Source organism: Sceloporus occidentalis, unplaced genomic scaffold, assembly GCF_023333645.1.
Source record: "Sceloporus occidentalis isolate IW3139 unplaced genomic scaffold, rSceOcc1.0.p SCAF_46, whole genome shotgun sequence".
In the NCBI taxonomy this organism is placed as follows: Eukaryota; Metazoa; Chordata; class Lepidosauria; order Squamata; family Phrynosomatidae; genus Sceloporus; species Sceloporus occidentalis.
In genome coordinates, this window is record NW_028317026.1 from 6,749,214 (window position 1) to 6,770,216 (window position 21,003).

General features: G+C 39.8%; 1 protein-coding gene across 1 annotated transcript in view; it reads left to right on the plus strand.

The window, feature by feature from the left end:
- Nucleotides 1-16,377, plus strand: part of LOC149289383 (ATPase family gene 2 protein homolog A-like) — a 135,151-nt gene extending 118,774 nt beyond the window's left edge. Inside the window, exon 16 of the mRNA XM_089490695.1 lies at nt 16,201-16,377. Coding sequence (XP_089346821.1) covers nt 16,201-16,377 — 177 coding nt within the window. The remainder of the gene's footprint in view (nt 1-16,200) is intronic.
- Nucleotides 16,378-21,003: the final 4,626 nt, after the last annotated feature.

Sequence of the window (21,003 nt, forward strand, 5' to 3'; positions counted from 1 at the left end):
AGGAAATATTTATATTAACCAACTATGTCAAGTATGTTTTCTGCAACACGCTCCAGGGAGAGTTGTATTCTTCTTCAAAGTAATGACATCTCAGCACACAAAGAAAAAATGAACAATGCCATTGAAAACAGACCAACGGGTTTATGAAAGCCGTCTAAATTTAAAGTCTGACTTCAAAACAAAATGGAAAAAGATCCAAAAACGCTTTAAATTCTCCCCCCATAAATCTCTACATTGTTCATCCTGAAATTCCGCTTCCCAGAGTTTTTTTCAGAAACAGTCCATTCCTAAGATATAACTAAGAGACTGGCTTATAACAACCTTAAAAAGAAGTCTTAGATGAGTGAAAGTCTCAAAAAATACAATAGCAAGATTTAAGACCTTCCGATGTGTTATGTAACAGCATAGCAGGAGAATTACCGCATGTATTCCATGTATAGTGAACTTGTGATTCTGTGCCGTCCTATCTTTTACCTACTACCACACCTTCTCTACTACTCCCATGAGGATGGGACTTGCAACAACATATTGTAACAATGTATTATGTAGCATGATTTACTAATATACTGGTATCCATTTATAAATGTCTCATATGTATCATCCAGGTGGCAGTGCCACATGTCCACTCATTGATACAACTCACCTCAGCACCTCTTGCTGATGATGTGTATAAAAGCCCAACTATCCTAACTGTACTCGTAAAGAGCGCCTGACATTGACGTCTCTGTTTTGTCTTTTATATGTGCCACGAAGGTAGACAGCTCTTCAGCTTCATATCTTTTTAACCCCTTCATTCCCCTATAGACGTATCGGGACGTCCAAAAAACGCCCACAAAGAAACCCCTATGGACGTCCCGGTACGTCCAGCCCTTCGTGCAGCGTCAGGGACACATCCCTGCTGCTGCACAGGAGACCAGGCTGTCGTTTGACAGCCTGGACTCCCCCCTGGCAGCAGAAGCCGGCATCGCCGGCTTTCTGCTGCCCGATCTCACGTAACAGCTTCCGGCATGAAAGGCGGTAAGCTTTTACAGTTGAAAGTGCGCGATCGCGCAGTTGCAAACACGCGATCGGGAATTCCCTTCCGGGTTACGTCACTGCTGACGTAACCCGGAAGGTCATCGGAGGACAGGTCATCGGAGGCACAGAGACGCTGCAATCTCACAGTGTGATCGGTGCAGGGGGATCGCGGGGAGGGGAGTGAGAAACCATCTCTCTCACTCCCCCTTCCGTCCTGAAAGAGAAAAGCAGAAAAAAAAAAGTTAATTCATTTAAAAAATAATATTAAATAAATCATTAAAATTATAATATATATAATACAAAAAAAAATTATAATGTGAGCTGTGATGTCATTGTGACATCACTGGCATGTTCAGGGGGTCCCTAGGAGGACCTCTAACCATTTCTGTGTAAAAATAATATATAAAAAATAAAAAAAAATTTGAAAAAATTAAAATTAAAAAAAAATATATAAAAAAAGATAATAAAAAATTATTAAAAAACCTTACTTCCCATTGCCCTAGCATAACATATAGCCAGTATAACCCTCCTGCCCCCGTTTACAACCCCCAAACCCGTTAAGCCATAGGCATAAAAATTATACAAAATTGTACACCTTATAGTATGCTCCCTGGTGCTGGGAAAGTCTGGAAAATCTATATAAATTAGGTATTTCTGAAATCAGGACACCTGAATTAATAAACTTGGAGGAGATTTTCCATCACTTTACCTAATTTTGTGAGGATTCAGAGGGAAAATGTAAAAAAAAACTTAGTTTATTTTTCTAATCTTCGCTAGTTTTTACTAAATTTCTCATTCTAAATTTTCAGCTAATCATCCAACTATGGTATCAAACGAAAGCTCTATCTCTCCTTGAAAAAACAATATATAGTTTATATGGGTACACTATTCACAGGAAAAGAGAATCATCGCTAAACCGACATACCCCAAAAATGGAAAAATTGCTCTGGGCTTTGAGGTACCAAAAACCCCTGGGATTGAAGGGGTTAAACATTGATGAAGCTCATACAATTACCTACATTGTATGGCATGCTCTTACATCATGTATGAATATTATAGTACAGAGGATAATATATGAAATGTCACCAGGTTTCTAACATTAGTATTGGGACCTCGACTTGATGGCCACTATTGCTACACGGTGTCATTCTGGGAATACAGGACCTAAAAAATCTTGAGCTATTCAATTTTAAAACGGTAATTTAGGTATATTTTTCACTAAAAAACAAAACAATACAATATGGATATTTGGCAAACGAAATTTAAATGGGGCGCAGGTACAAGTAAAGGGAAAAAAATAATAATATAGTGTAGATAATTTGCTCAGTGTGAAACTTAAGTGATATAATGCACTCACAAATCAAAGAAGTGATTCCGACCCATCAATAAGGACTGTATACAATCTTTAATATTCTTCTTGAGAAAATCTAAAAAAACAAGCTTCAATGGTGCAGTATTCCAAGATCAGGTACAAATAAATGGAAAAAAATGCACTCACAATTGTATATGCACTGAAAAGTGCATATATAGGCGTAGAAGTCCACCAGAGTGTGGGGTGTAGCAATCTCCAATTGAATGTTTCAACGCGTTTCACCCGTAGGCTTCTTCAGGAAATCAATTGGGAAAGGTATCCGTAAAAATCAACGAAAATTCAACAATTCCCTTTACATGTACCTGCGCCCCATTTAAATTTCGTTAACTTTATATTTTAACACTTGGAGGAAAGTGTCATTTGGGTGCTGCGGTCTGAATCAGGGAAGTATTACTTATATTTCATTTTCACCATATGAGCACGTAATTTTGGTTTTATTTTTCAAGTTGTAAACCTTGTCAGTATAATCTGTAGAATTCCAGGTAACGTGTGTGTAAATCTGTGTTGCACATCAGTCCTTGAGGGCCACAGATAGGCCCAGAATCATACGTATCTTTGCCTAAGAACAAAATAGTTTTGATTTATTTATTTAGAAATTTGTAATTGAGATGTGTGTGATCAAGCAGGGATGTCCAAATATTTGGTGGCCTATTTGCAACCTTGAGAACTACCGTTGTGCCTTCCTGGTATAGATTCCTACATAAATATTTTTAATTATATAATTTATATATTTTTCATAATATTTAATCTACAATGAATTAAAAAAAATCACCGTCAAGAAAAAAAAAAACCCTGTGTTCTTAGCGAAGCTTTAAGGTTTGTGGTCATATGAAGGTGAAGATTGAGTCCACGACTCGTGTTCTGTTTTGCTTGTTTGGCTTTTAATGTTCATTAAAGCCCCCGGTTACTATGTGGTCCTCCTTCCAACCTGTGGGCAGCCTCCTACAACTATCTCAAATGACTTGCACATGGAGCTGAGGTTAGCCTTTATTTCTCTTGGCTTGTCCCCATTGCAACAGACACTTCCTTTCCGCCTTTAAAGGACGGAGTGATGTTCAGCTGACTGGGCTCGAGCCCAGCACTTGATTTATACATTATTTAATTTCCTTCAGAAAATTGAAAACAGTGCTTTCAGGAATGGAAGTTGATATTTTTTTTTCATTTGCTTCAGAACTCTTTTAGGACTAATATAATCAGTGCTTGCGCGTATCAGCTTGTTTATGGAGGCTCGAAGTAATGGAATGAGGAGCTGAAGGGCGTTTTATACATTGCATGGATTTGCACGTTCAGTAAACACAGTAACTCAGACACAGAACAGAACATTGAGTCAATAACTCTTGGTTGTGAGAGGGGGTGCTATATAGACCTGAACGCACAGGCCTTCCAAAACTGTGTATTATTATTTACTTTTACATATAGCGCTATCATATTCCACAGTGCTGTGTAGAACAGCTTTTCTGAAAACGGCTACAACACCAACCTCATTTTATTTAGATTGTAAGCTCTTTTGAGCAGGGCCCTCCTCACCTGTTGCCTCTGTAAGTCAATTTGTTATGTTACATGCTACTTGTTATGTCCTGTCTACCCATTGTACAGCGCTAGGGAATTTGACGCTATATAAAACAATAAATAATAATAATTTAGAAATGACAATCCAGTGACCATTCAGTCATTTCCTTATTGATTTTTCTACAATAACATTTCCAGAAAACACAATATTACACATCACATTAGGGTTCCAAGGAGAACGTACAAAATCTAGAGTTCTATGTTGCTTTTCCTTTTTAAGGGTTGCATGTGAGGAATTGTATTTTGTCTCTTCCTACCTCCAGAGAAGTTTATGTAGGTTGTTTTATTTCAGAAGTCATATCTAACCTTGCTTCATAGATTGACTAAAAGTAAAATACAGACCTGTCAGCCACGTGACCTACGCATCAACAGTTCTTACAGAATAAGATGTGGAAATGCACTAGAGATACAGTATTTCAGATATGTTTTAGATATGTATCTAATGGAGACAGGAGACTGGCCATTGGGCAAATGCCCAGTGGGTCGGTGCCTGATGGCACTACACAGGTATCTTCGTTACGGCTCATACGCCAGATCCCATCCTTGAATGTGCGGCTGGGTTTGTACAGTATGTGTGCAGGATAAGTTTAAGAGCATAGAGTGTAGCCTTATGTATCCAACAGTTAGCTGTACTTACGTCATTTTATCTGCCGCTGGCCTTAAAGTACCAGGACCAATTTTTATCCCCAGTCTGGCTCTGAATAAAGACATTAGAATAGTCTGTTTCTGCCACATCAACATAAGAATTATGTGCACGTTGGCACCGAATAGGAAAACTGCCTTAAGTGACCGTTTATTTAGCGAATGCAAAGCCATTTGCAATTCATAATATTCTGGAGGAGACGTTCCAAATTCTTTTTTTATTTTAAATGCTAAATACACGTTTTCTATGTGGTTTCTCGGGCAGTGTCGCTGTGGCCCTAGACAGGTAACATTTATCAGCAAAGGAAATAAGAGATGCTTAACAAATACTGGATGTGTGCTATGTGTGAAAGGTGGACTGAAAGTCAAAAAGAAACATGCCTTTAAGTTTTTCAGTTTCTGCTTATCATCACAATGTAGTACCCCTCCTTTACTGTTGGGTGTAATGGTAACCTAAGACACTCTGCTTCTTATTCAATATGCAATATCTGCAGGATCTAATTCCATATGTAGCAAACAGACAGAAGAGCACACCTTTGGGGCGATACCAAGCGCTGAAAAAAAAATCAGAATATTAATATCAACTCCGTCCATCCTTTTTTTTTTTTTCACCATATTCCGAGTGCACAGACCCAGCATCTCAGGACCTCTCCTGGTTTAAACAAAAAAACAACACTGTGGAATATCTAAAATTGAATAAATGCAAATGAGTCTGGAAACACCTGTTTAGCATTTACTTTAGCTGCAGAGAGGCCTATGTGGTATTTGTATTTATGGCACTGGAACATTTTGAAAAGTCTGAATAATTCTACAGTGATTGTTGAATTGGTTCAGGGCTGACTCTGCAATGCTCTCGGAGCGCGGGGCCACATATGTTGCGAAAGAGTGCCAAGATTGTTTGAGTATTGCAGCTAGGTCAGGAAATTAAAAATTAACTCCGGAGAAGCTTTTGGCACTGCTTTTTGAATAATGTGTCCATTAGGAACTGGATTCCTTCTCTGCACCCTTTCGGGAAGTAAAGAAGTGTTTCTCCAGAGGCTAAGCCGTCGATAGGTGAAACGGGTTTGTAACTGGATAAATATCCCTGCTACTTTTGCTATGTTCTATGTAATACAGTCCCCAGAATATGTACCGTAAAATGGAATGCATTTATTGATAAAGATCAGTGTAGTCCACATGCAACAGACAAACGCCATAACTCCATTACAAATAGAGACTTTATGCAAGTCAAATATTGAAACATCCATTCTTAGTTTGCTTGGCATTTTATCCAGTTTGGGAACAGTAAGAAAATGGATATAGCTACATTACTTCAAATGGGGTCTTTCGCTCAAGTTGATAAGTTTTGCTAACACAGATGTTAGGGGTCATCTGTGATTGCATACGAAGAAGCGACCTCTGAGGTCCCTAAAGCTTATTTAACTTTACTTTCTCTATGTTGACCCAATAAAAGGTATCAACATCAGCCAAAGAATAATATTGTAAATATAAAATGTAAAAATCCAGTTGAGTTGAAAATGTATTTTTCCCGGCACAGTATGTGTGTACAGTATCTAGTCTCTATATATTAAAAGTGTGTGTGTATATATATATATATATATATATATATATATATATATATATTTATTTATTTATTTTTTAAAACAACACAGAATCTTTTGATGGCAATATTGGTGTTTACTTTTGTGTCACATGAAAATCATTCCCTGATATATAATTAATGGAGATCATTTTCTGATGATTGAATTTATTCCCACATCCAATGAATTTAAATTGCAAAATCACCACAGTTACAGTGACAATTATACATAAAAAAAGTAAAGTATATGACTCAACTGATTAATAGTACATTTGTCCCAAAACACTGTGTCCTGTAGTAACTAAGAGAACACTGTCATGTACACAGAACACACACAGTGTACCTGGTGTATACACCCTGTACTATAGAGCAGCTCCTTCGCTTTAATACAACACAGCGCTACATGTTCTCCCAACCCTGCCTTCCGCATCAGTCATTGCTTTCTCCCCCCCCCCCCCCTTCTCTCCCAAAAAAAAAATATTTCTAAAAGCAACATTTAAAATATTTACTGGCTTTCCACTTAATAAAGTTTGTGGAGACAATATTTACAGTTCCTTTTAAGACTGTGGGAGTGTTTTTTCCTCAAGGGTACAGCACTAAAATGTGTCAGCGCCTACAACAAATTATAGTCCTGCAGAGAATCCACATTTCTATAGGATCAATTTAGAGCGGAACAGTGATACACAGTCATTTCCTCTTAAGAATGAAGTATGCCTTGGGGAAATTAGAGTGGCATTCCTAGCTTTGCTCTTACTGCAGATGTTTCTCTCCCCGAACAATAGGTATGATCTGCGGGGCATGAATCACTGTGTCATCACCAGAGGAAGCATAGTGTGTAGCATCTTTGGAAAACAGATCCTGTGAATGAATAAACAAACAGATTTTAATCATTGACACCAATAAACTGTTTACAACCAGTGGGTTGCATTCGCCTACACTGGGAGGAAGCAAAACAGGTCATCGAGTTTGGTGACAAAAATATTGTATGTGTATAAGTCTTAGTGTGTAAATAGCTAAGATGCCTATGAAAAGCGTCTAATGGCTACGACCATGGCACTAGGCAGACTTACGAGCAAGACACACTGTATCTAATATATCAGTTCCTCATACCCCTTGAATATACGTATTGTAATAAGCATTATTTAAATAAAAGATAATCATAAAAAGGCCAAGGGGGTTGAGCTTTGTGTAGTCTCCACCCACTTTGTGGCCACCCACTTTTCTAGCACCACTGGGTTCCACCAATGTTCTTGGTACCTAGGGGGATATGGACCGTAAATATGGCCCTGTCTTTGTCATTGGCTGTCCAGTAATCAATAGCACAGGTTGGTTGGTTGAATTTTGCAGTAGGCAACCAGCCATTGTATAATATGATCATCTTTATCAGATACTTTTAAACCCATCTCTACATTTATTAATCCTATGGTTTTCTGTGCAAAAACTTTCAAGGAACACTTTTAAGCAGAGACACTTTAAATGCCCCAAGCTCTTCAAAACAACCACCATATTGGTAGGCTACTGTTGGTCGTGTTTTATTTTATAAGGCCACTTACCTAATCATTATAGAAAGTATGTTTTTCAGGATGCTCAAGCGCGATATTTTAATTTCCTGATTGACATATATCGGACGTTCTTAATGATTCCTGTTTGCATTCATCTCTTAATGTAACGTCTGGTAGAGCCACCTCTAATAGTATTAAACCATCTGCCAGCTGGACCACTTTAAAGGCTCTCAGAAAAAGGAAACATTACATGAGTACTTTGTACAACCTAAAGTATAATCTATTGGATTATGTTTGGTACAACTATGTTAATAGCTAGCTTGTGTACACGAACATTTCTGCAGTCATTAATTGTTTTACATCAGCTTCATTTACTCACGTAATCCATTCATTATAATGTCCTAACTAAAGCATATTGGATGTTTATACAAGGTTTGCAGCTCCATTTCCTCCCTGGCTTGTTTCTGTATGAGATGACATTTGTTTAGTGCCTTTCTACATGCAGATGTTACTTCCTTTCACAATCCCATGGCCTATTCCCCTAAATGGCAATCTTTCCCCCTTCAGCTTTGCATCTAAAAATAGGCAGGATTTTCATGGCATGTGACGCTGCAACAAGGGACCTGAAAAACTCAAATGATTTATTCTCTATCCTGTCAAAGAAATTGAGGTTGCTTACATTGAAAGGGGGGGGGGCATACCTTCTCTGCTCCTCCTGCTCACTACACGTATGAGAAAATACTGGGGACAAGCATGTGAGATTTGTTATGACCTGGGCCGTGCAACAGTAGGCTGGCTTAGAGTCATTAGAGTGGAGGTCAAGCAACATCTCTAGTGGACGTAACAGGCCTGTGTACAATCTTTCCTGTGTAATTCTTCCATAACAGAACACATCTGACATGCTTGGAAGTTTCCAATGTACTTCACATTGGAAACGTCCAAGCAAGTCAGATGTGTTCTGTTATGTTCTGACATAAGAAAGTACCATTGCTATTTCAGTCCGTGCCCGGAGCATATAAGATGTATGTACTTTTATTGTTGGTATTTCGCTCTATGCAGTAATCTGAAAATGAAAAGACAGCTAGAAGTTTTCAAGAACGTCTGCTGCATTACTGAGAGGCAGATTGTCCCGACAGTCGGGCTCCCTGGTGACCCTTTACTCAGTGGTCCAGTTGGGGAGATCAGAGTTCTGCTTTGAAACCTGTCCAATTACACTTCGGTGGCGTTAGAGGCTCGTAGGTAAGTGGTGGCTAGCTGGGTGAGGCCTTACAGCAGCTTCCAGCCAAAATATGTGACTGCTTACGATAGGAAATAGGAGACCTGTTTTGGGGCCATGGACAAGCCTCCTCGCTGTTCAGAAAGGAGAAGCCAACTGAACTCTGGTGCAAGAGAAGAATGCACTGGGAACATTAAAAGCACGTCCCAGTGCCTGTGCAAATATATGTACCGTATGAATAAATATAATAAAAGGCAGGAGCAATAAGTGCAGTCATATTTGAAGTAAAATAGTCATACTGTAAGACGAGATACAATAGCTATGAATATATGAGGCAAGAAGGCCTTGGCTCTGTAAAGCCGAGCTAAAAAGCCTTGAAGGAGCACTGTGATGGTGATGCCCTACTTTGTTGGATGCCATGACACTGATTTTAGTATAGGATTAAGAGGTGCTTTCGAGTAAAGTAATAGTCCAGGGGCGAGGTGCAGCCCGCGTGAGATCGGCAGCCAGGATCACAAGAGCTCTGCTGCTTACTTGTGGGAGGGTCTATTCTCTGCTCCAGTCCTGCCTCCTCTGTGGGGAGAACGAGGGAGGCCGTGCCCCCTGCTGAAGTCTGTGAGCGGCATCGAGAGCTGTAGAGCAGGTAAGGGGATGGGGTAGGTTGTGTGAATGAGTATGTCTGATTGAGGGAATGAATCTGTGAATGAATGAATTTGTGTGTGTGTGATAGCATGGATATGTAAATGCTGGAGCCTAGGCATGATGGGACTATGATTGCTGTTAGCAATCACACTCCTATCATGCCAAGTCAGCCAGTACATGCTGAAACCTGGCTAGCTGCCCCCCTTGTGTATTGATGCTGCCAGTAGTATGGGGTCTGCACTTACAGCCACCCTGTACCAGCACGTATTGGCTGACTTGGGGTGATAGGAGTGTGATTGCTAACAGCAATCTGCTAACAGCAATCACAGTCCCATCATAACTAGTTTCTATGGTTAGGCAAACATTGACAGGGGTACAGCAAAATTGTTATCATTATATACTTAGGGATTATGCGGTACCACCGTCAATGTGTGCCTATACATTGAGCCAGACACTGACAACCCCTATCACTATATACTAAGCCAAACATTGATGTGGTGTAGGCTTACCACTTTAGTGACTGGCATAGTATATAGTAGGGATGCACCGAAATGAAAATTCTGGACTGAAACTGAAAATTCAGCATTCACTTGGCCAAAACTGAAAAAAAAACTTTAAAATACTTTATTAAAAGTAACACCAAAATTAGACAAAAAAATCAATAACAATATTAACATATATATATATATATATATATATATATACACACACACACACATATATATATAACAACAATCACGATCCTATCATGCCCAGGTTCTAGCATGTGCTGGCTGACTTAGCATGATAGGAGTGTGATTGCTGTTTGCAATTATATATATATATATATATTAATACTGTCATTGAATTATTCTGTCCAATAAAAGTGTTAACACACCAAAGTTGGACCAAAAAATAATTTATAACAGCAGTCACACTCCTATCATGCCTAGGCAGCCACTACATGCTGGAATCTGGGCATGAAAGGAATGTGATTATGTACTCCCTATGCCAAGCTATCCCCCAACACTTACACATCCATGCTATCTGAAGCCCTCATTCACAAACATTCAGCATAACACCCATCACTCTCACACACTTACATTCAGCATAACACCCATCACTCTCACACACTTACTAATCCACTCTCCCTGAATCTTGTCCTACCTTTTCTTCTTTCACTCTCACTTTTCCTCCTCCTCCTCTTCTTCTTCTTCTTTCTGTCCTTCCGGTGTACTGAGCGCGGAAGACGGTGGGCGTGGCTTCAGTGTTGTGCGCCGGGATTTGACATCAAGTCCCGGCGCACAGCCACAGTTGCCGCGCACATTGTTACTGAAGGCGTGCCGGCATGGTGGCACCCCTCAGATGAGCGGCAGCCAGGGCGGACCCCCCCTCCCCCTACCCGCCAGGTACGCTACTGGCATGACGGCCGCATTCAATCTTGCTCGTGGCCGCTTAGTTTTTAACTTTGCGGCTGCATTGAATGCTCGTCTGCCGGTCGTCCATCCGCCCCACCGGCCCGGATTTAGGGCGGCCTAGGGGGCAATTGCCCCCCGGCCCAGCCCTCCCCTGCCTCAGAGAGTCAGAGAGTAGAATATATTTCCCCAATAAGCCTTTAGGCTTCTATTCACATGTCTGGTTGCTACCATGTCCTTCTGTGAGGATCACTTCTTCACTCCACGCCCTGGAGGGAGATAGAATGCCTTCCTGCGTGTGACTGTATATGCTTCTGTTTTCAAAAAGATCTTTAAAAAAGCACCTTTCTAAGATAGACATAAAATGTGTTATAATTGGTAAATTTTTTTAAAATAGTTTGTTATATGAGGAAGTAAATCTTCCAGGCATGTTGAAACCAGTGGGAGAAATGTGTGGCCCAAATCATCTCCACCTGTTGAACGTGCATTTAAAATACTGCTCTTTGCAGGATTCCATACTTTAACTCATTCTGTACTAAGGTACTTCACAGTTTGACCTCTGTGGTGATAAGGAAACCTTTTATTACCCCATGTATCTGTGGGACTGCCAACTTTCTCCACCCACTTCACTGAACGGGGCTGGCACTGCCCCACAAAGGTAACTGAGCCGTGCTGACGCAGCCCACGAATGTTATTGAGCGGCTCCGGCTGACTCAATTCAATTTCAAATCGACAGGGGCGGCATTTTAAGAATACACCCCAGTCGATCCGAAATAGATTTGAGTCAGCTGGCCAGCGCGGCTCAATAACCTTCGTGGGTGATGACAGCCCCGTTCAGTGAGGTGCACTGTCCCGGATTGAATCCGGGACATCTGGTTCCAAATTCGGCGGGGGGGCAACAGGGGGGGCAAGGAATAACCTAGGGGGGGGCAATTGCCCCCCTGTAGCGACGCCACTGGTTATTCAGTTAAGGCAGGTGGATGGCCACATGCACTTTGGGACTGGCCCTGCCCCTCCCCACTTATTACAACACCCACCAACACAGGCAGTGTTGCAGAATGAGAGGGTCCCTCACTGTGAAGCTAACAGTCTTTTAGGGGGCTGAGGGGGAATGAGACAAAGTGAGAGACGGAGTGGCTGAGTATGATTTAATTAAGGGTGATATGGAGTTTTAGTGACCGTTTAAAGTTAGAATAGGTAGTATTTGTCGCTGTCAGTCATAATCACTGTTAATGTAGACTATCATTTCTGGAAACACGAGGGTACAGGCACCTTGGTACATCTCATGTTTTCATTTTGACACTAAATTCATGAATTCATTGCATTTTACCTCGATACATATGGCTTAGAGACTGAAAAGGTTGTTGGGAAAGAAAGTTCTAAGACACCAGATATTAATGCTCCATTTTGTTAGACCACCAGAGATTGTGGAAGCGAACCTCACACCCCATGTAAAAAGAAGTGGAGACAGGGGTGAAGGGGTCATAATATTCCTGCACTCAGCCTTATGTTACCTAGTCTAACCTCTGTGTTCCCATTGTGGCTGTTTAGACAGATGTCATGCTGCCAGCTGTCTAACACTGCTTACTATTTCCCAGGAGAACAAGTGTGAAAGACACCAAGCAGTTCATGTAAATATTATTTATATTTAAAATATGTATATACCGTATATAATACCCCCATCTGATTTTCTGCATTATTGCATACTAGATTGTCATCCATAGCTAATATTAAAAGAAAAGGAGATGCTATTTGTACTTGTCATAAATGTATGAATTTATGAAACACCCAGTGCGCCTCTGTGCTATCACCATCTAAGACTCAAACCCTTGATACACTCCCTTCCACAGAAATGATTGCAATCAAAGATTTCCTTTAGTTATTGACCAGTCTCTCACAGCACTAAATTTCAGTAAGGTGTTTTTGGTCTTGATTCAGCAGAGTGTCCTCTAACCATGACACTGCCAGCGCTAGGCTTTACTGTTCGAATGAGGTTTGTAATACAGTGTTTGTTTTTCCCCCCAGAAATATTGGGGCTTATATCACCCAGAAAGGTACACTTTTGTGTCATTGGTACATAGAACTTTGTTCTGCATTTCCTGAGCAACATACTAATGCTTCTTGGAGAGCAATGGTTTTTGCCTTGCTTCCTTACCAACAATCCCATGTTTACCCACTGTGTCTATTTGGTAGTGGAGTGATGAACATTGATCTTTGCTGAGATGAGAGACCTGTAGAATCCTAGATGATGTTCTAGGGTGATTTCTTTGGTGGTTTTATACCTTGATGTTTGAGAGGTAGATCACTCATAGGAAGATTCACTACTGTCTTAAACTTTGTTCATTTGGTCATTATGGCTGTGCTAGTGGCTTGTGGGTGCCTTGATCCTTATAACTGGTTGTGTAACACTTCCTAGACTGATAACTATTGTACATACAAAGGAAAACCTGGCTTTCTATAGAACTGGTTAGTGTGTCCAATCAGCAACCTGCTTCACCTTAGAAACCAGTTAAGCTGGTCAAATACCATCAACCAGTCATACACAGGGCCCTAATTTTTCTACCCATAAAATGTTGCTTTTGGCACATGGTAAAATATGTATGTGTAATATCTCATTAAGCCACTTTATTCCCTTAGTTTTACATTTGGAGAGAGAGAGAGAGAGAGAAAGAGAGAGCCATCTCAGCAAAACAATCGCTGCTTGCAAAAATAAGTAGGCATTTTTTTTATAAAGCAGATTGAGTAAAAAATGTTTTAAGGGTCCAACTTCTATCTACATATGCCCTTTGTAAATTATTCCCGGGAACTGCCATGATATTACTATGAGGGACTAAAAGTGAGTTTATGGTTTTATTGTATATATATACGTGTCTAGCTGTTTCTTTGGAGTGCCATCGGAATAGTGTTTTGGCCAAAAGTAAGTAGACAAAGGGCAGTGATAGACAGGGGCTGTTGCATCTCTTCGAGGGACGGTTCCTAGACATAAAGAAAATGGTTGAAATGGGGCATGAATGGAAAAGGCCATTTTTTTAGTGGTCTAAAAATTCTCCTCCAACAGAAATCCACTGTTTTTTAGCTTCATTGGCCCTGTAGAAACCAGCCACACGGCACTAAGTGTAATATTGTTGCATGACAAAGCCACCTAAAGCCGGGCATGTTTTTGTGAAAGCTTCCTAAACCATGCTGCTAAATCCCTCTAAAATGTGACTTCCATCAGCACAGCACAAGCAGAGCAACAGCAAATGAACAAATAAGGGGAAATATGCTGAATGAGCAAACAAGTAGGTTTGAGCTGGTGCTTTTGGTTCACAGATACGGGCACACTGTGAATACCAATCGCTGCGCTCTGTGCTGAAAACCCACAATATCTCTTTTTATCCAGCAAGCTCTTTTCACCGGAGCAATGTGTCTTTCTGTCTTTAGAATGACGCTCGCTTCAGTCTGCTTCCGCTGTCTGTAGCCCAGAGATGTGGAAAACCCAATTCAAGCACAACTAAAACCTTTATCCTGTCTAAAAAAGGAAGGTTAAATATTTCTCTATTTTACTACTTAATGCTTGATCAGGGCTTTAGGTATCTAGCATTATGAATAAACATCATGGATAAAATGTGGAAAGGATGGATTTTACCAACAAGAGAACCAAAAAACACAGAAAGTGAAGGAGTACTATTGATTTTTGCCTCTTTTATTGCAAATGGTAGCAGTGCATGGAAGAGCTTCCAAGTATATGTGTCAATAGGTTCCTAAGGAAAATGATAAATAGTGATGCAAAAATTGACAACATGATTATGTAAGAGAAAGTAGATGTAATCCAAATATAATAAGTATTCTAACTGAATTTGTGGTATAAGACGTCCCCCCAAGATTAAAAAGAAAAGCTTCTGACTTTAAGACGGCCCTATTAGAAAAAAAATTAAAACTACTCTTTTTTTCACACTCTCACCCTGTCTGTCAATGTCTCTCTACCATCTCACCCAATCGTACAATCAAACTCTTTGCTTTGTTATATACTATTATCTCTAATTCCAGTTAGTATGTCCTTTATTTGATAATGGCTTGTACAAAGTTGTTTAGTTGGGAATGTAACTGGTGACAATGCTTTATATCCAAGCAGTGTTACTATACCAGTGCATCTCGGTGTGTCTGAAGAAGTGTGTGATGGCTGCTACTTCTCAGAATCCTTCTGCTTCAATTATTAAAACAATCCGTAGCAGACAAAAAAATGCAATTTTGTTAAAATTGTTAAATTCTCCTTTTGAGAAGGATATGAATAATTTAAAACACTTTTTAATGGTGCTTCTCTATTGATTCTTAATTTTATGTTCTCGTGTGTTCCGTGCACCTTGGTACATTCTCTGTAAATATGACACAAATCCCTTAGGGCGTTTCTGCAAGTATTTACTGATTTGGCTCTTGTAAATCTGCCTGGGAAGTTGGTGAAGACATACAGATGTTAGTGTATTACCGTATAGATTTTTTATTTAGGGTATTAACTGGACTGCATTGTGTTTTTATGTAAAGGAACTGTCAAATAATAAAAAAACAGTACTTTTTCACAAAATAATTTCTATAACAAAATGCAGAATTAGAAACATTCCTAGTACTGTTGAGTGCCTAAAGAATTTCCCAGAATGAATTCTTTAATAAAGAAAAATGTTCCCGTATTCATAATTTTCTAAGGAATGCTCAATAGCAAAGTGACAAAAAGCAGACAGTGATGGGTTGTTTAGGAAGAGAATAAGCGCATGAAATTACATAGCTACTAAGAAAAGGGAAGAACATCCTTAATGTCCAAAAGCCCCCCCAACATCCCTGTGCCCTAAAGTAGGTTTATATGAGACACACTCTACTTCCATGCCACCTAGACCTGTCTAGCAGGCTACTGTGTGACTGTTTCTCGTGGGCTTGTGAATTTACAGTAACGGACACCTGGTACACATAACACCCATATGTTTATGGCGATAAAGAATGGCATTGCGAGCGAAGCAAGGATTGGCAATGACTGCCCATTTATAGGGAATAATGGTTCTGGTCACTGGAGCCTTGGAGTATAAACCGTATCTTTTCACTGGTCAAGGGCTGATCTGGCTCTGTGTAGAGTGGGGTGTGTCGGGACCCCGCATCTGCGACACAGAGGATTCGGTTATCGACCTCAGACAACCCCCCCTTAAGAAATAGCCCCCGAGGGTTGTATGTTATATAAAATAATTAATTTGGAATTAAAACATGATAATATAACATATGCTTCTATTTTTACATCCTTGTAGATCGCTGCGCTCTGCAGAGAAGCTGCCCTTCTGGCTCTTCAAGAGGACATTCAAGCCCAGTGGATTATGAGAAGACATTTTGACCAAGCCTTGGCCATCGTAACACCAAGAATACCAGATTCACTCATTCAGTTTTACGAGGCTTACCAGCAAAAAAGTGGACTGCATAATTTATAAGCTTATTTTTCAGCTTTATTAAAATAAAATCAAGCGATTATTTCAACCAAATATCATTGGAATGCACCATTTTTCAAAATAAATATTTTTTAAAATACAAGCATGTGCGTTGTAATTGTGGTAAAGGAATTATGATTCGGTATGTATGCTTTAAATGCGACATATTATACAATAGATACCAGTTGGACATTTATTTTTAATTTAATTTTGTCCATAAATCACAGTTACTAAGAGCAATTGAATGTTGTTTTAATTATATCAAAATAATTTTTAATAGAGCTCATAATGCTCTATGCCAGCATCGACTTTCAGCTTTCAGCTTTCTATTTGTGCCTAACTTTTGTACCAAACAAAGCACATCTGCTTCCACAAATGGGAAATTGTGCCATAACAATAGATCTAGAATAGCTTAAAGAGGCATTAATGACCATATATTTTGTACCCTAAATAAGGCTAGGGTGACATTAGATTAGTTCTTCACAGAAAATCACACTGCAGAGCAGGAAGAGGGTTGGGCTCAATAATAATAATAATAATGTTATGGCTTAGACATGTAAAAAGATTACATTGCGAGGAACAATCCTAGAAACTCTAAGGACACACAATAATAAGATTAGGATAGCTTGTCCCATTTATTTGAATTTGTGAACACCGCATATTTATATAGCATTGTATTCAGTGACGGAGAAACGGAAGCAGTCGTCCGAAAACTTAAGGAGACATTAAGAGAGAGAGAAAACAAGTGTGAGAATGTAAGTGTGGGTATTTTTACATTTTAAAGTGTTGAGGGGGCAGAGGGAAATCTAACACCTGCCCCAGGTGCCAAATACTCTTGTTACGCCCCTGATCCCAGTAATACCCCAGCTGTCATATCATAGAGACTTATTTCTGGTGTTTTCTACTATTTATACCAACAATAAAGATCAGACTTAAGGCATGGAACATACAAGAGAGGTGCCAGAGAGTTAGTTCTCCATATTTTCCCTACCAACAGTGAGGAGATGACTGACTTCTCCAGACTCTGGACCTGATCTCAACCTCATTTTTTAAAACATTACAATGAGTTTGGACATTATGTGGCATTATGCTCAGCAGTGCCCCTTTCTCCCCATGGTGGATACATTCACACCTACTTAGGACATAGGTAGAAGGTCAACACTCAATCATACAGTAGGTTTTTAGAGCAATAGACCACATTTTTTAACTAAAGTTGAATCCTTTATTTTAGAGTTATTTTTCGTTTTATTTAAAATACTTCCTCAGAACAATGGCTATACTGGGATCCAGATTGTGCCTGTTCCATGGTATCAGTGTGTGGAGTGAAGCAACATACTGACCTTGAGGGCAGACAAAAGAATGAACACGCTGCTGGGGGGACCTTAGTGATTGATTTATTTGGTTTTGCCCTAAATCCATCTGTGTTTAAACCCTGTAATCCTATTTGTTTTCTTCTCTATCCTGTAATTCCACTGTAGACTTGCACAAAAACATCTCTACACAGAAAACTCCATTTCATAGCACATTTGTGATTTGTTCTGTCCTGTCACGTACAATAGCAGTTTGCCTACATCTTGTGACAATGTGATATGAGCTGTGCCAATTTCTATAATTATTTTGTTATACTTACATTTGAGTCACTTTTTAACAAAGAACATCAAAGCATATACAGAATGTATCCCTAGAATGGTTTATGATTTTTTTGGTTTGTTTTAATAAATGAAAAACAAATATATTTAAATGTTTTATCATAATACACACACACTTTATAGGGCTGGTCCCCTGGAGCGCTACCCCTCCTGCTCCTCACTGGAGGCAGTAGGGCACTTCTCATTTGGATGGCGTACATACCTGCGCATTGTGGTGGCGTTAGTCCCCAGTAGATTGCATAGGGGGTGATAAGTAGGCAGAACTGGCCGGGAATAGGCAGATCTAAACGCCTGAAACTCAAAAGCTGCTCAGGTGGCCTATTAATCTGATAGTGTACCCAGAACCTCTGGCATAAACTCAAAAGAGGGCTCAGGTATGGTATATCATTGGTGTGGCGATTTTCCATCACACCTTATAGTTCTCTTCCCTTGAAAGTTCTGAATAACAATGATCTTAGGTACCCTTTTTGGTAATGTGCCATTTACATAGGACTTGCGGAGACCTTAACTGTCCTGGTTAGCAATGATATTGGCTTTCGTCCTTTTGCTTATTCAAAATAATCACAACATTTGCTTGTTTTCCTTTCCAGCCTTTCACGTAATGTTAAGACTGGAAGTTTTAAAATAAAAATTCTAATAGTAATTTCATCTGTTAAGTACCTACCAACGGTGAAGATAAAGGGTTTGTGCTGAATGTGAGAGTGAATTTTATGGATATTGGAAAGAATAATAAGGGGTAATTTTACAAGGAGAATGTGAGGAATAATGACTTGGAATGAATAGGAGATTTACTGACGCAGGAAGAAAAGGAAGCGTAATTATATAAGTATGGGGGAATGGCAAAGGTAGTTAAATAGGATAGTGCATTAGAAGGATAATAGGAAAGTGGGTGAAAAGACTGTGATGGGGACTGATTATCTTTTAGAGCCTGGAAGAGCAAAGCATTAGGAAAAAGTTGTTCAATTAGCCCCAAGTGTTAGCCTCAATGTTCTGTGGCTGAAATTTCAGGGAGGTTTGAACATGTTTAGCTCACTAAACAGCTGAACGTGTCCAGCTGTCGACTGCCATGTTAAGTCTCTAAATTGGACCATAGTTTAGGTGGTCTTGTTATCCAGGAAACAACACCTAATTTGTGATCTTCACTATCTTAGAGCAAGTTGAAAAGACCTGTAGAAATGAGGATATACAGTGAAGGAAAAAATTATTGGATCCCCTGCTGATTTTGTACGTTTGCCCACTGACAAAGACATGATCGGTCTATAATTTTAATTGGTAGGTTTATTTGAACAGCGAGGGACAGAATAACAACAAAAAAATCCAGAATAACGCATTTCAAATAAATTATAAATTGATTTGCATTTTACCCAGTGAATTAAGTATTTGACCCCTTTGCAAAACATGACTTAGTACTTGGTGGTAAAACCCTTGTTGGCAGTCACAAAGGTCAGACGTTTCTTGTAGTTGGGAACCAGGTTTGCACACATCTCAGGAGGGATTTTGTCCCACTCCTCTTTGCAGATCCTCTCCAAGTCATTAAGGTTTTGAGGCTGATGTTTGGCAACTCGAACCTTCAGCTCCCTCCGCAGATTTTCTATGGGATTAAGGTCTGGAGACTGGTTGGGCCACTCCAGGACCTTAATGTGCTTCTTTTTGAAACACTCCTTCATTGCCTTGGCCGTGTGTTTTGGGTCATTGTCATGCTGGAATACCCACCCACGTAGTGTGTTACCAATTATTTTCTTGCTGACTATGGTCCCAGCTGCCTTGAGATCATTGACAAGATCCTCCCGTGTAGTTCTGGGCTGATTCCTCACCGATCTCATGCTTATTGAAACCACAAGGTGAGATCTTGCTTGGAGCCCCAGACCGAGGGAGATTGACAGTTATTTTGTGTTTCTTCCATTTGCAAATAATCGCACCAACTGTTGTCACCTTCTCACCAAGCTGCTTGGCGATGGTCTTGTAGTCCATTCCAGCCTTGTGTAGGCCTACAGTCTTGTCCCTGACATCATTGGATAGCTCTTTGGTCTTGGCCATGGTGGAGAGTTTGGAATCTGATTGATTTATTGCTTCTCCCTTTAACAGAGTGCTCCTAATCTCAGCTCCTAACCCGTATAAAAGACACCTGGGAGCCAGATATCTTGCTGATTGATAGGGGATCAAATACTTATTTCACTCAGTAAAATCCAAATCAAATTTATAAATTATTTGAAATGCCTTATTCTGGATTTTTTGTTGTTATTCTGTATCTCACTGTTCAAATAACCCTACCATTAAAATTATAGACTGATCATGTCTTTGTCAGTGGGCAAACATACAAAATCAGCAGGAGATCAAATAATTTTTTCTTTCACTGTACACAAATTGGAGGTATAAGAATGACATCAGGGGTGAAGTTAGGGTTACCGGTGCCTGGTTGTAGGACTTATTTGGTGCCCCCTCCCAACTGATGGGCAAAGCTATAACATTGAGCCTGACCTGAAAACATTACTCTTCCTGCAAATCTATATGAACAAAATAGATGAATAATAATAGCAGAGGGCTGGTACCTTCTTGTTCAGGTAAATGAAAGTGGATCCATGGGCCCCTGCCACTCATAACCAACTAACACACGCACTTGTACACACTTGGTATTTTCCAGAGTGGTGGCAAGCTGCCAGTAAATCAAAGTGGCTAGTGTTTGGGTTGAGCCTCGGTTACAGGGGCACCTGGAAGCAGTGCACCCATCTCAGCATGCCCCTGAATGGCACGGAAGAATGAATGGGTAAGTGAAGAGGATGTTATGTTAGGCAAATGGTCAAAAAAGGAGAAAATGCAAACACATGCACATGTATCCCTTGTTAAGCACAGGAATGTTTTATCTAATTCCTTTAATGAAATGTTCAGAAGAAGTAAGTGCCCAATTCATGGTTCCTGGTGGAGTTACACTGGGCTGGAGTTGTATTTCTTATTTACCCTGTGCAGCCATTATGATTGCTTT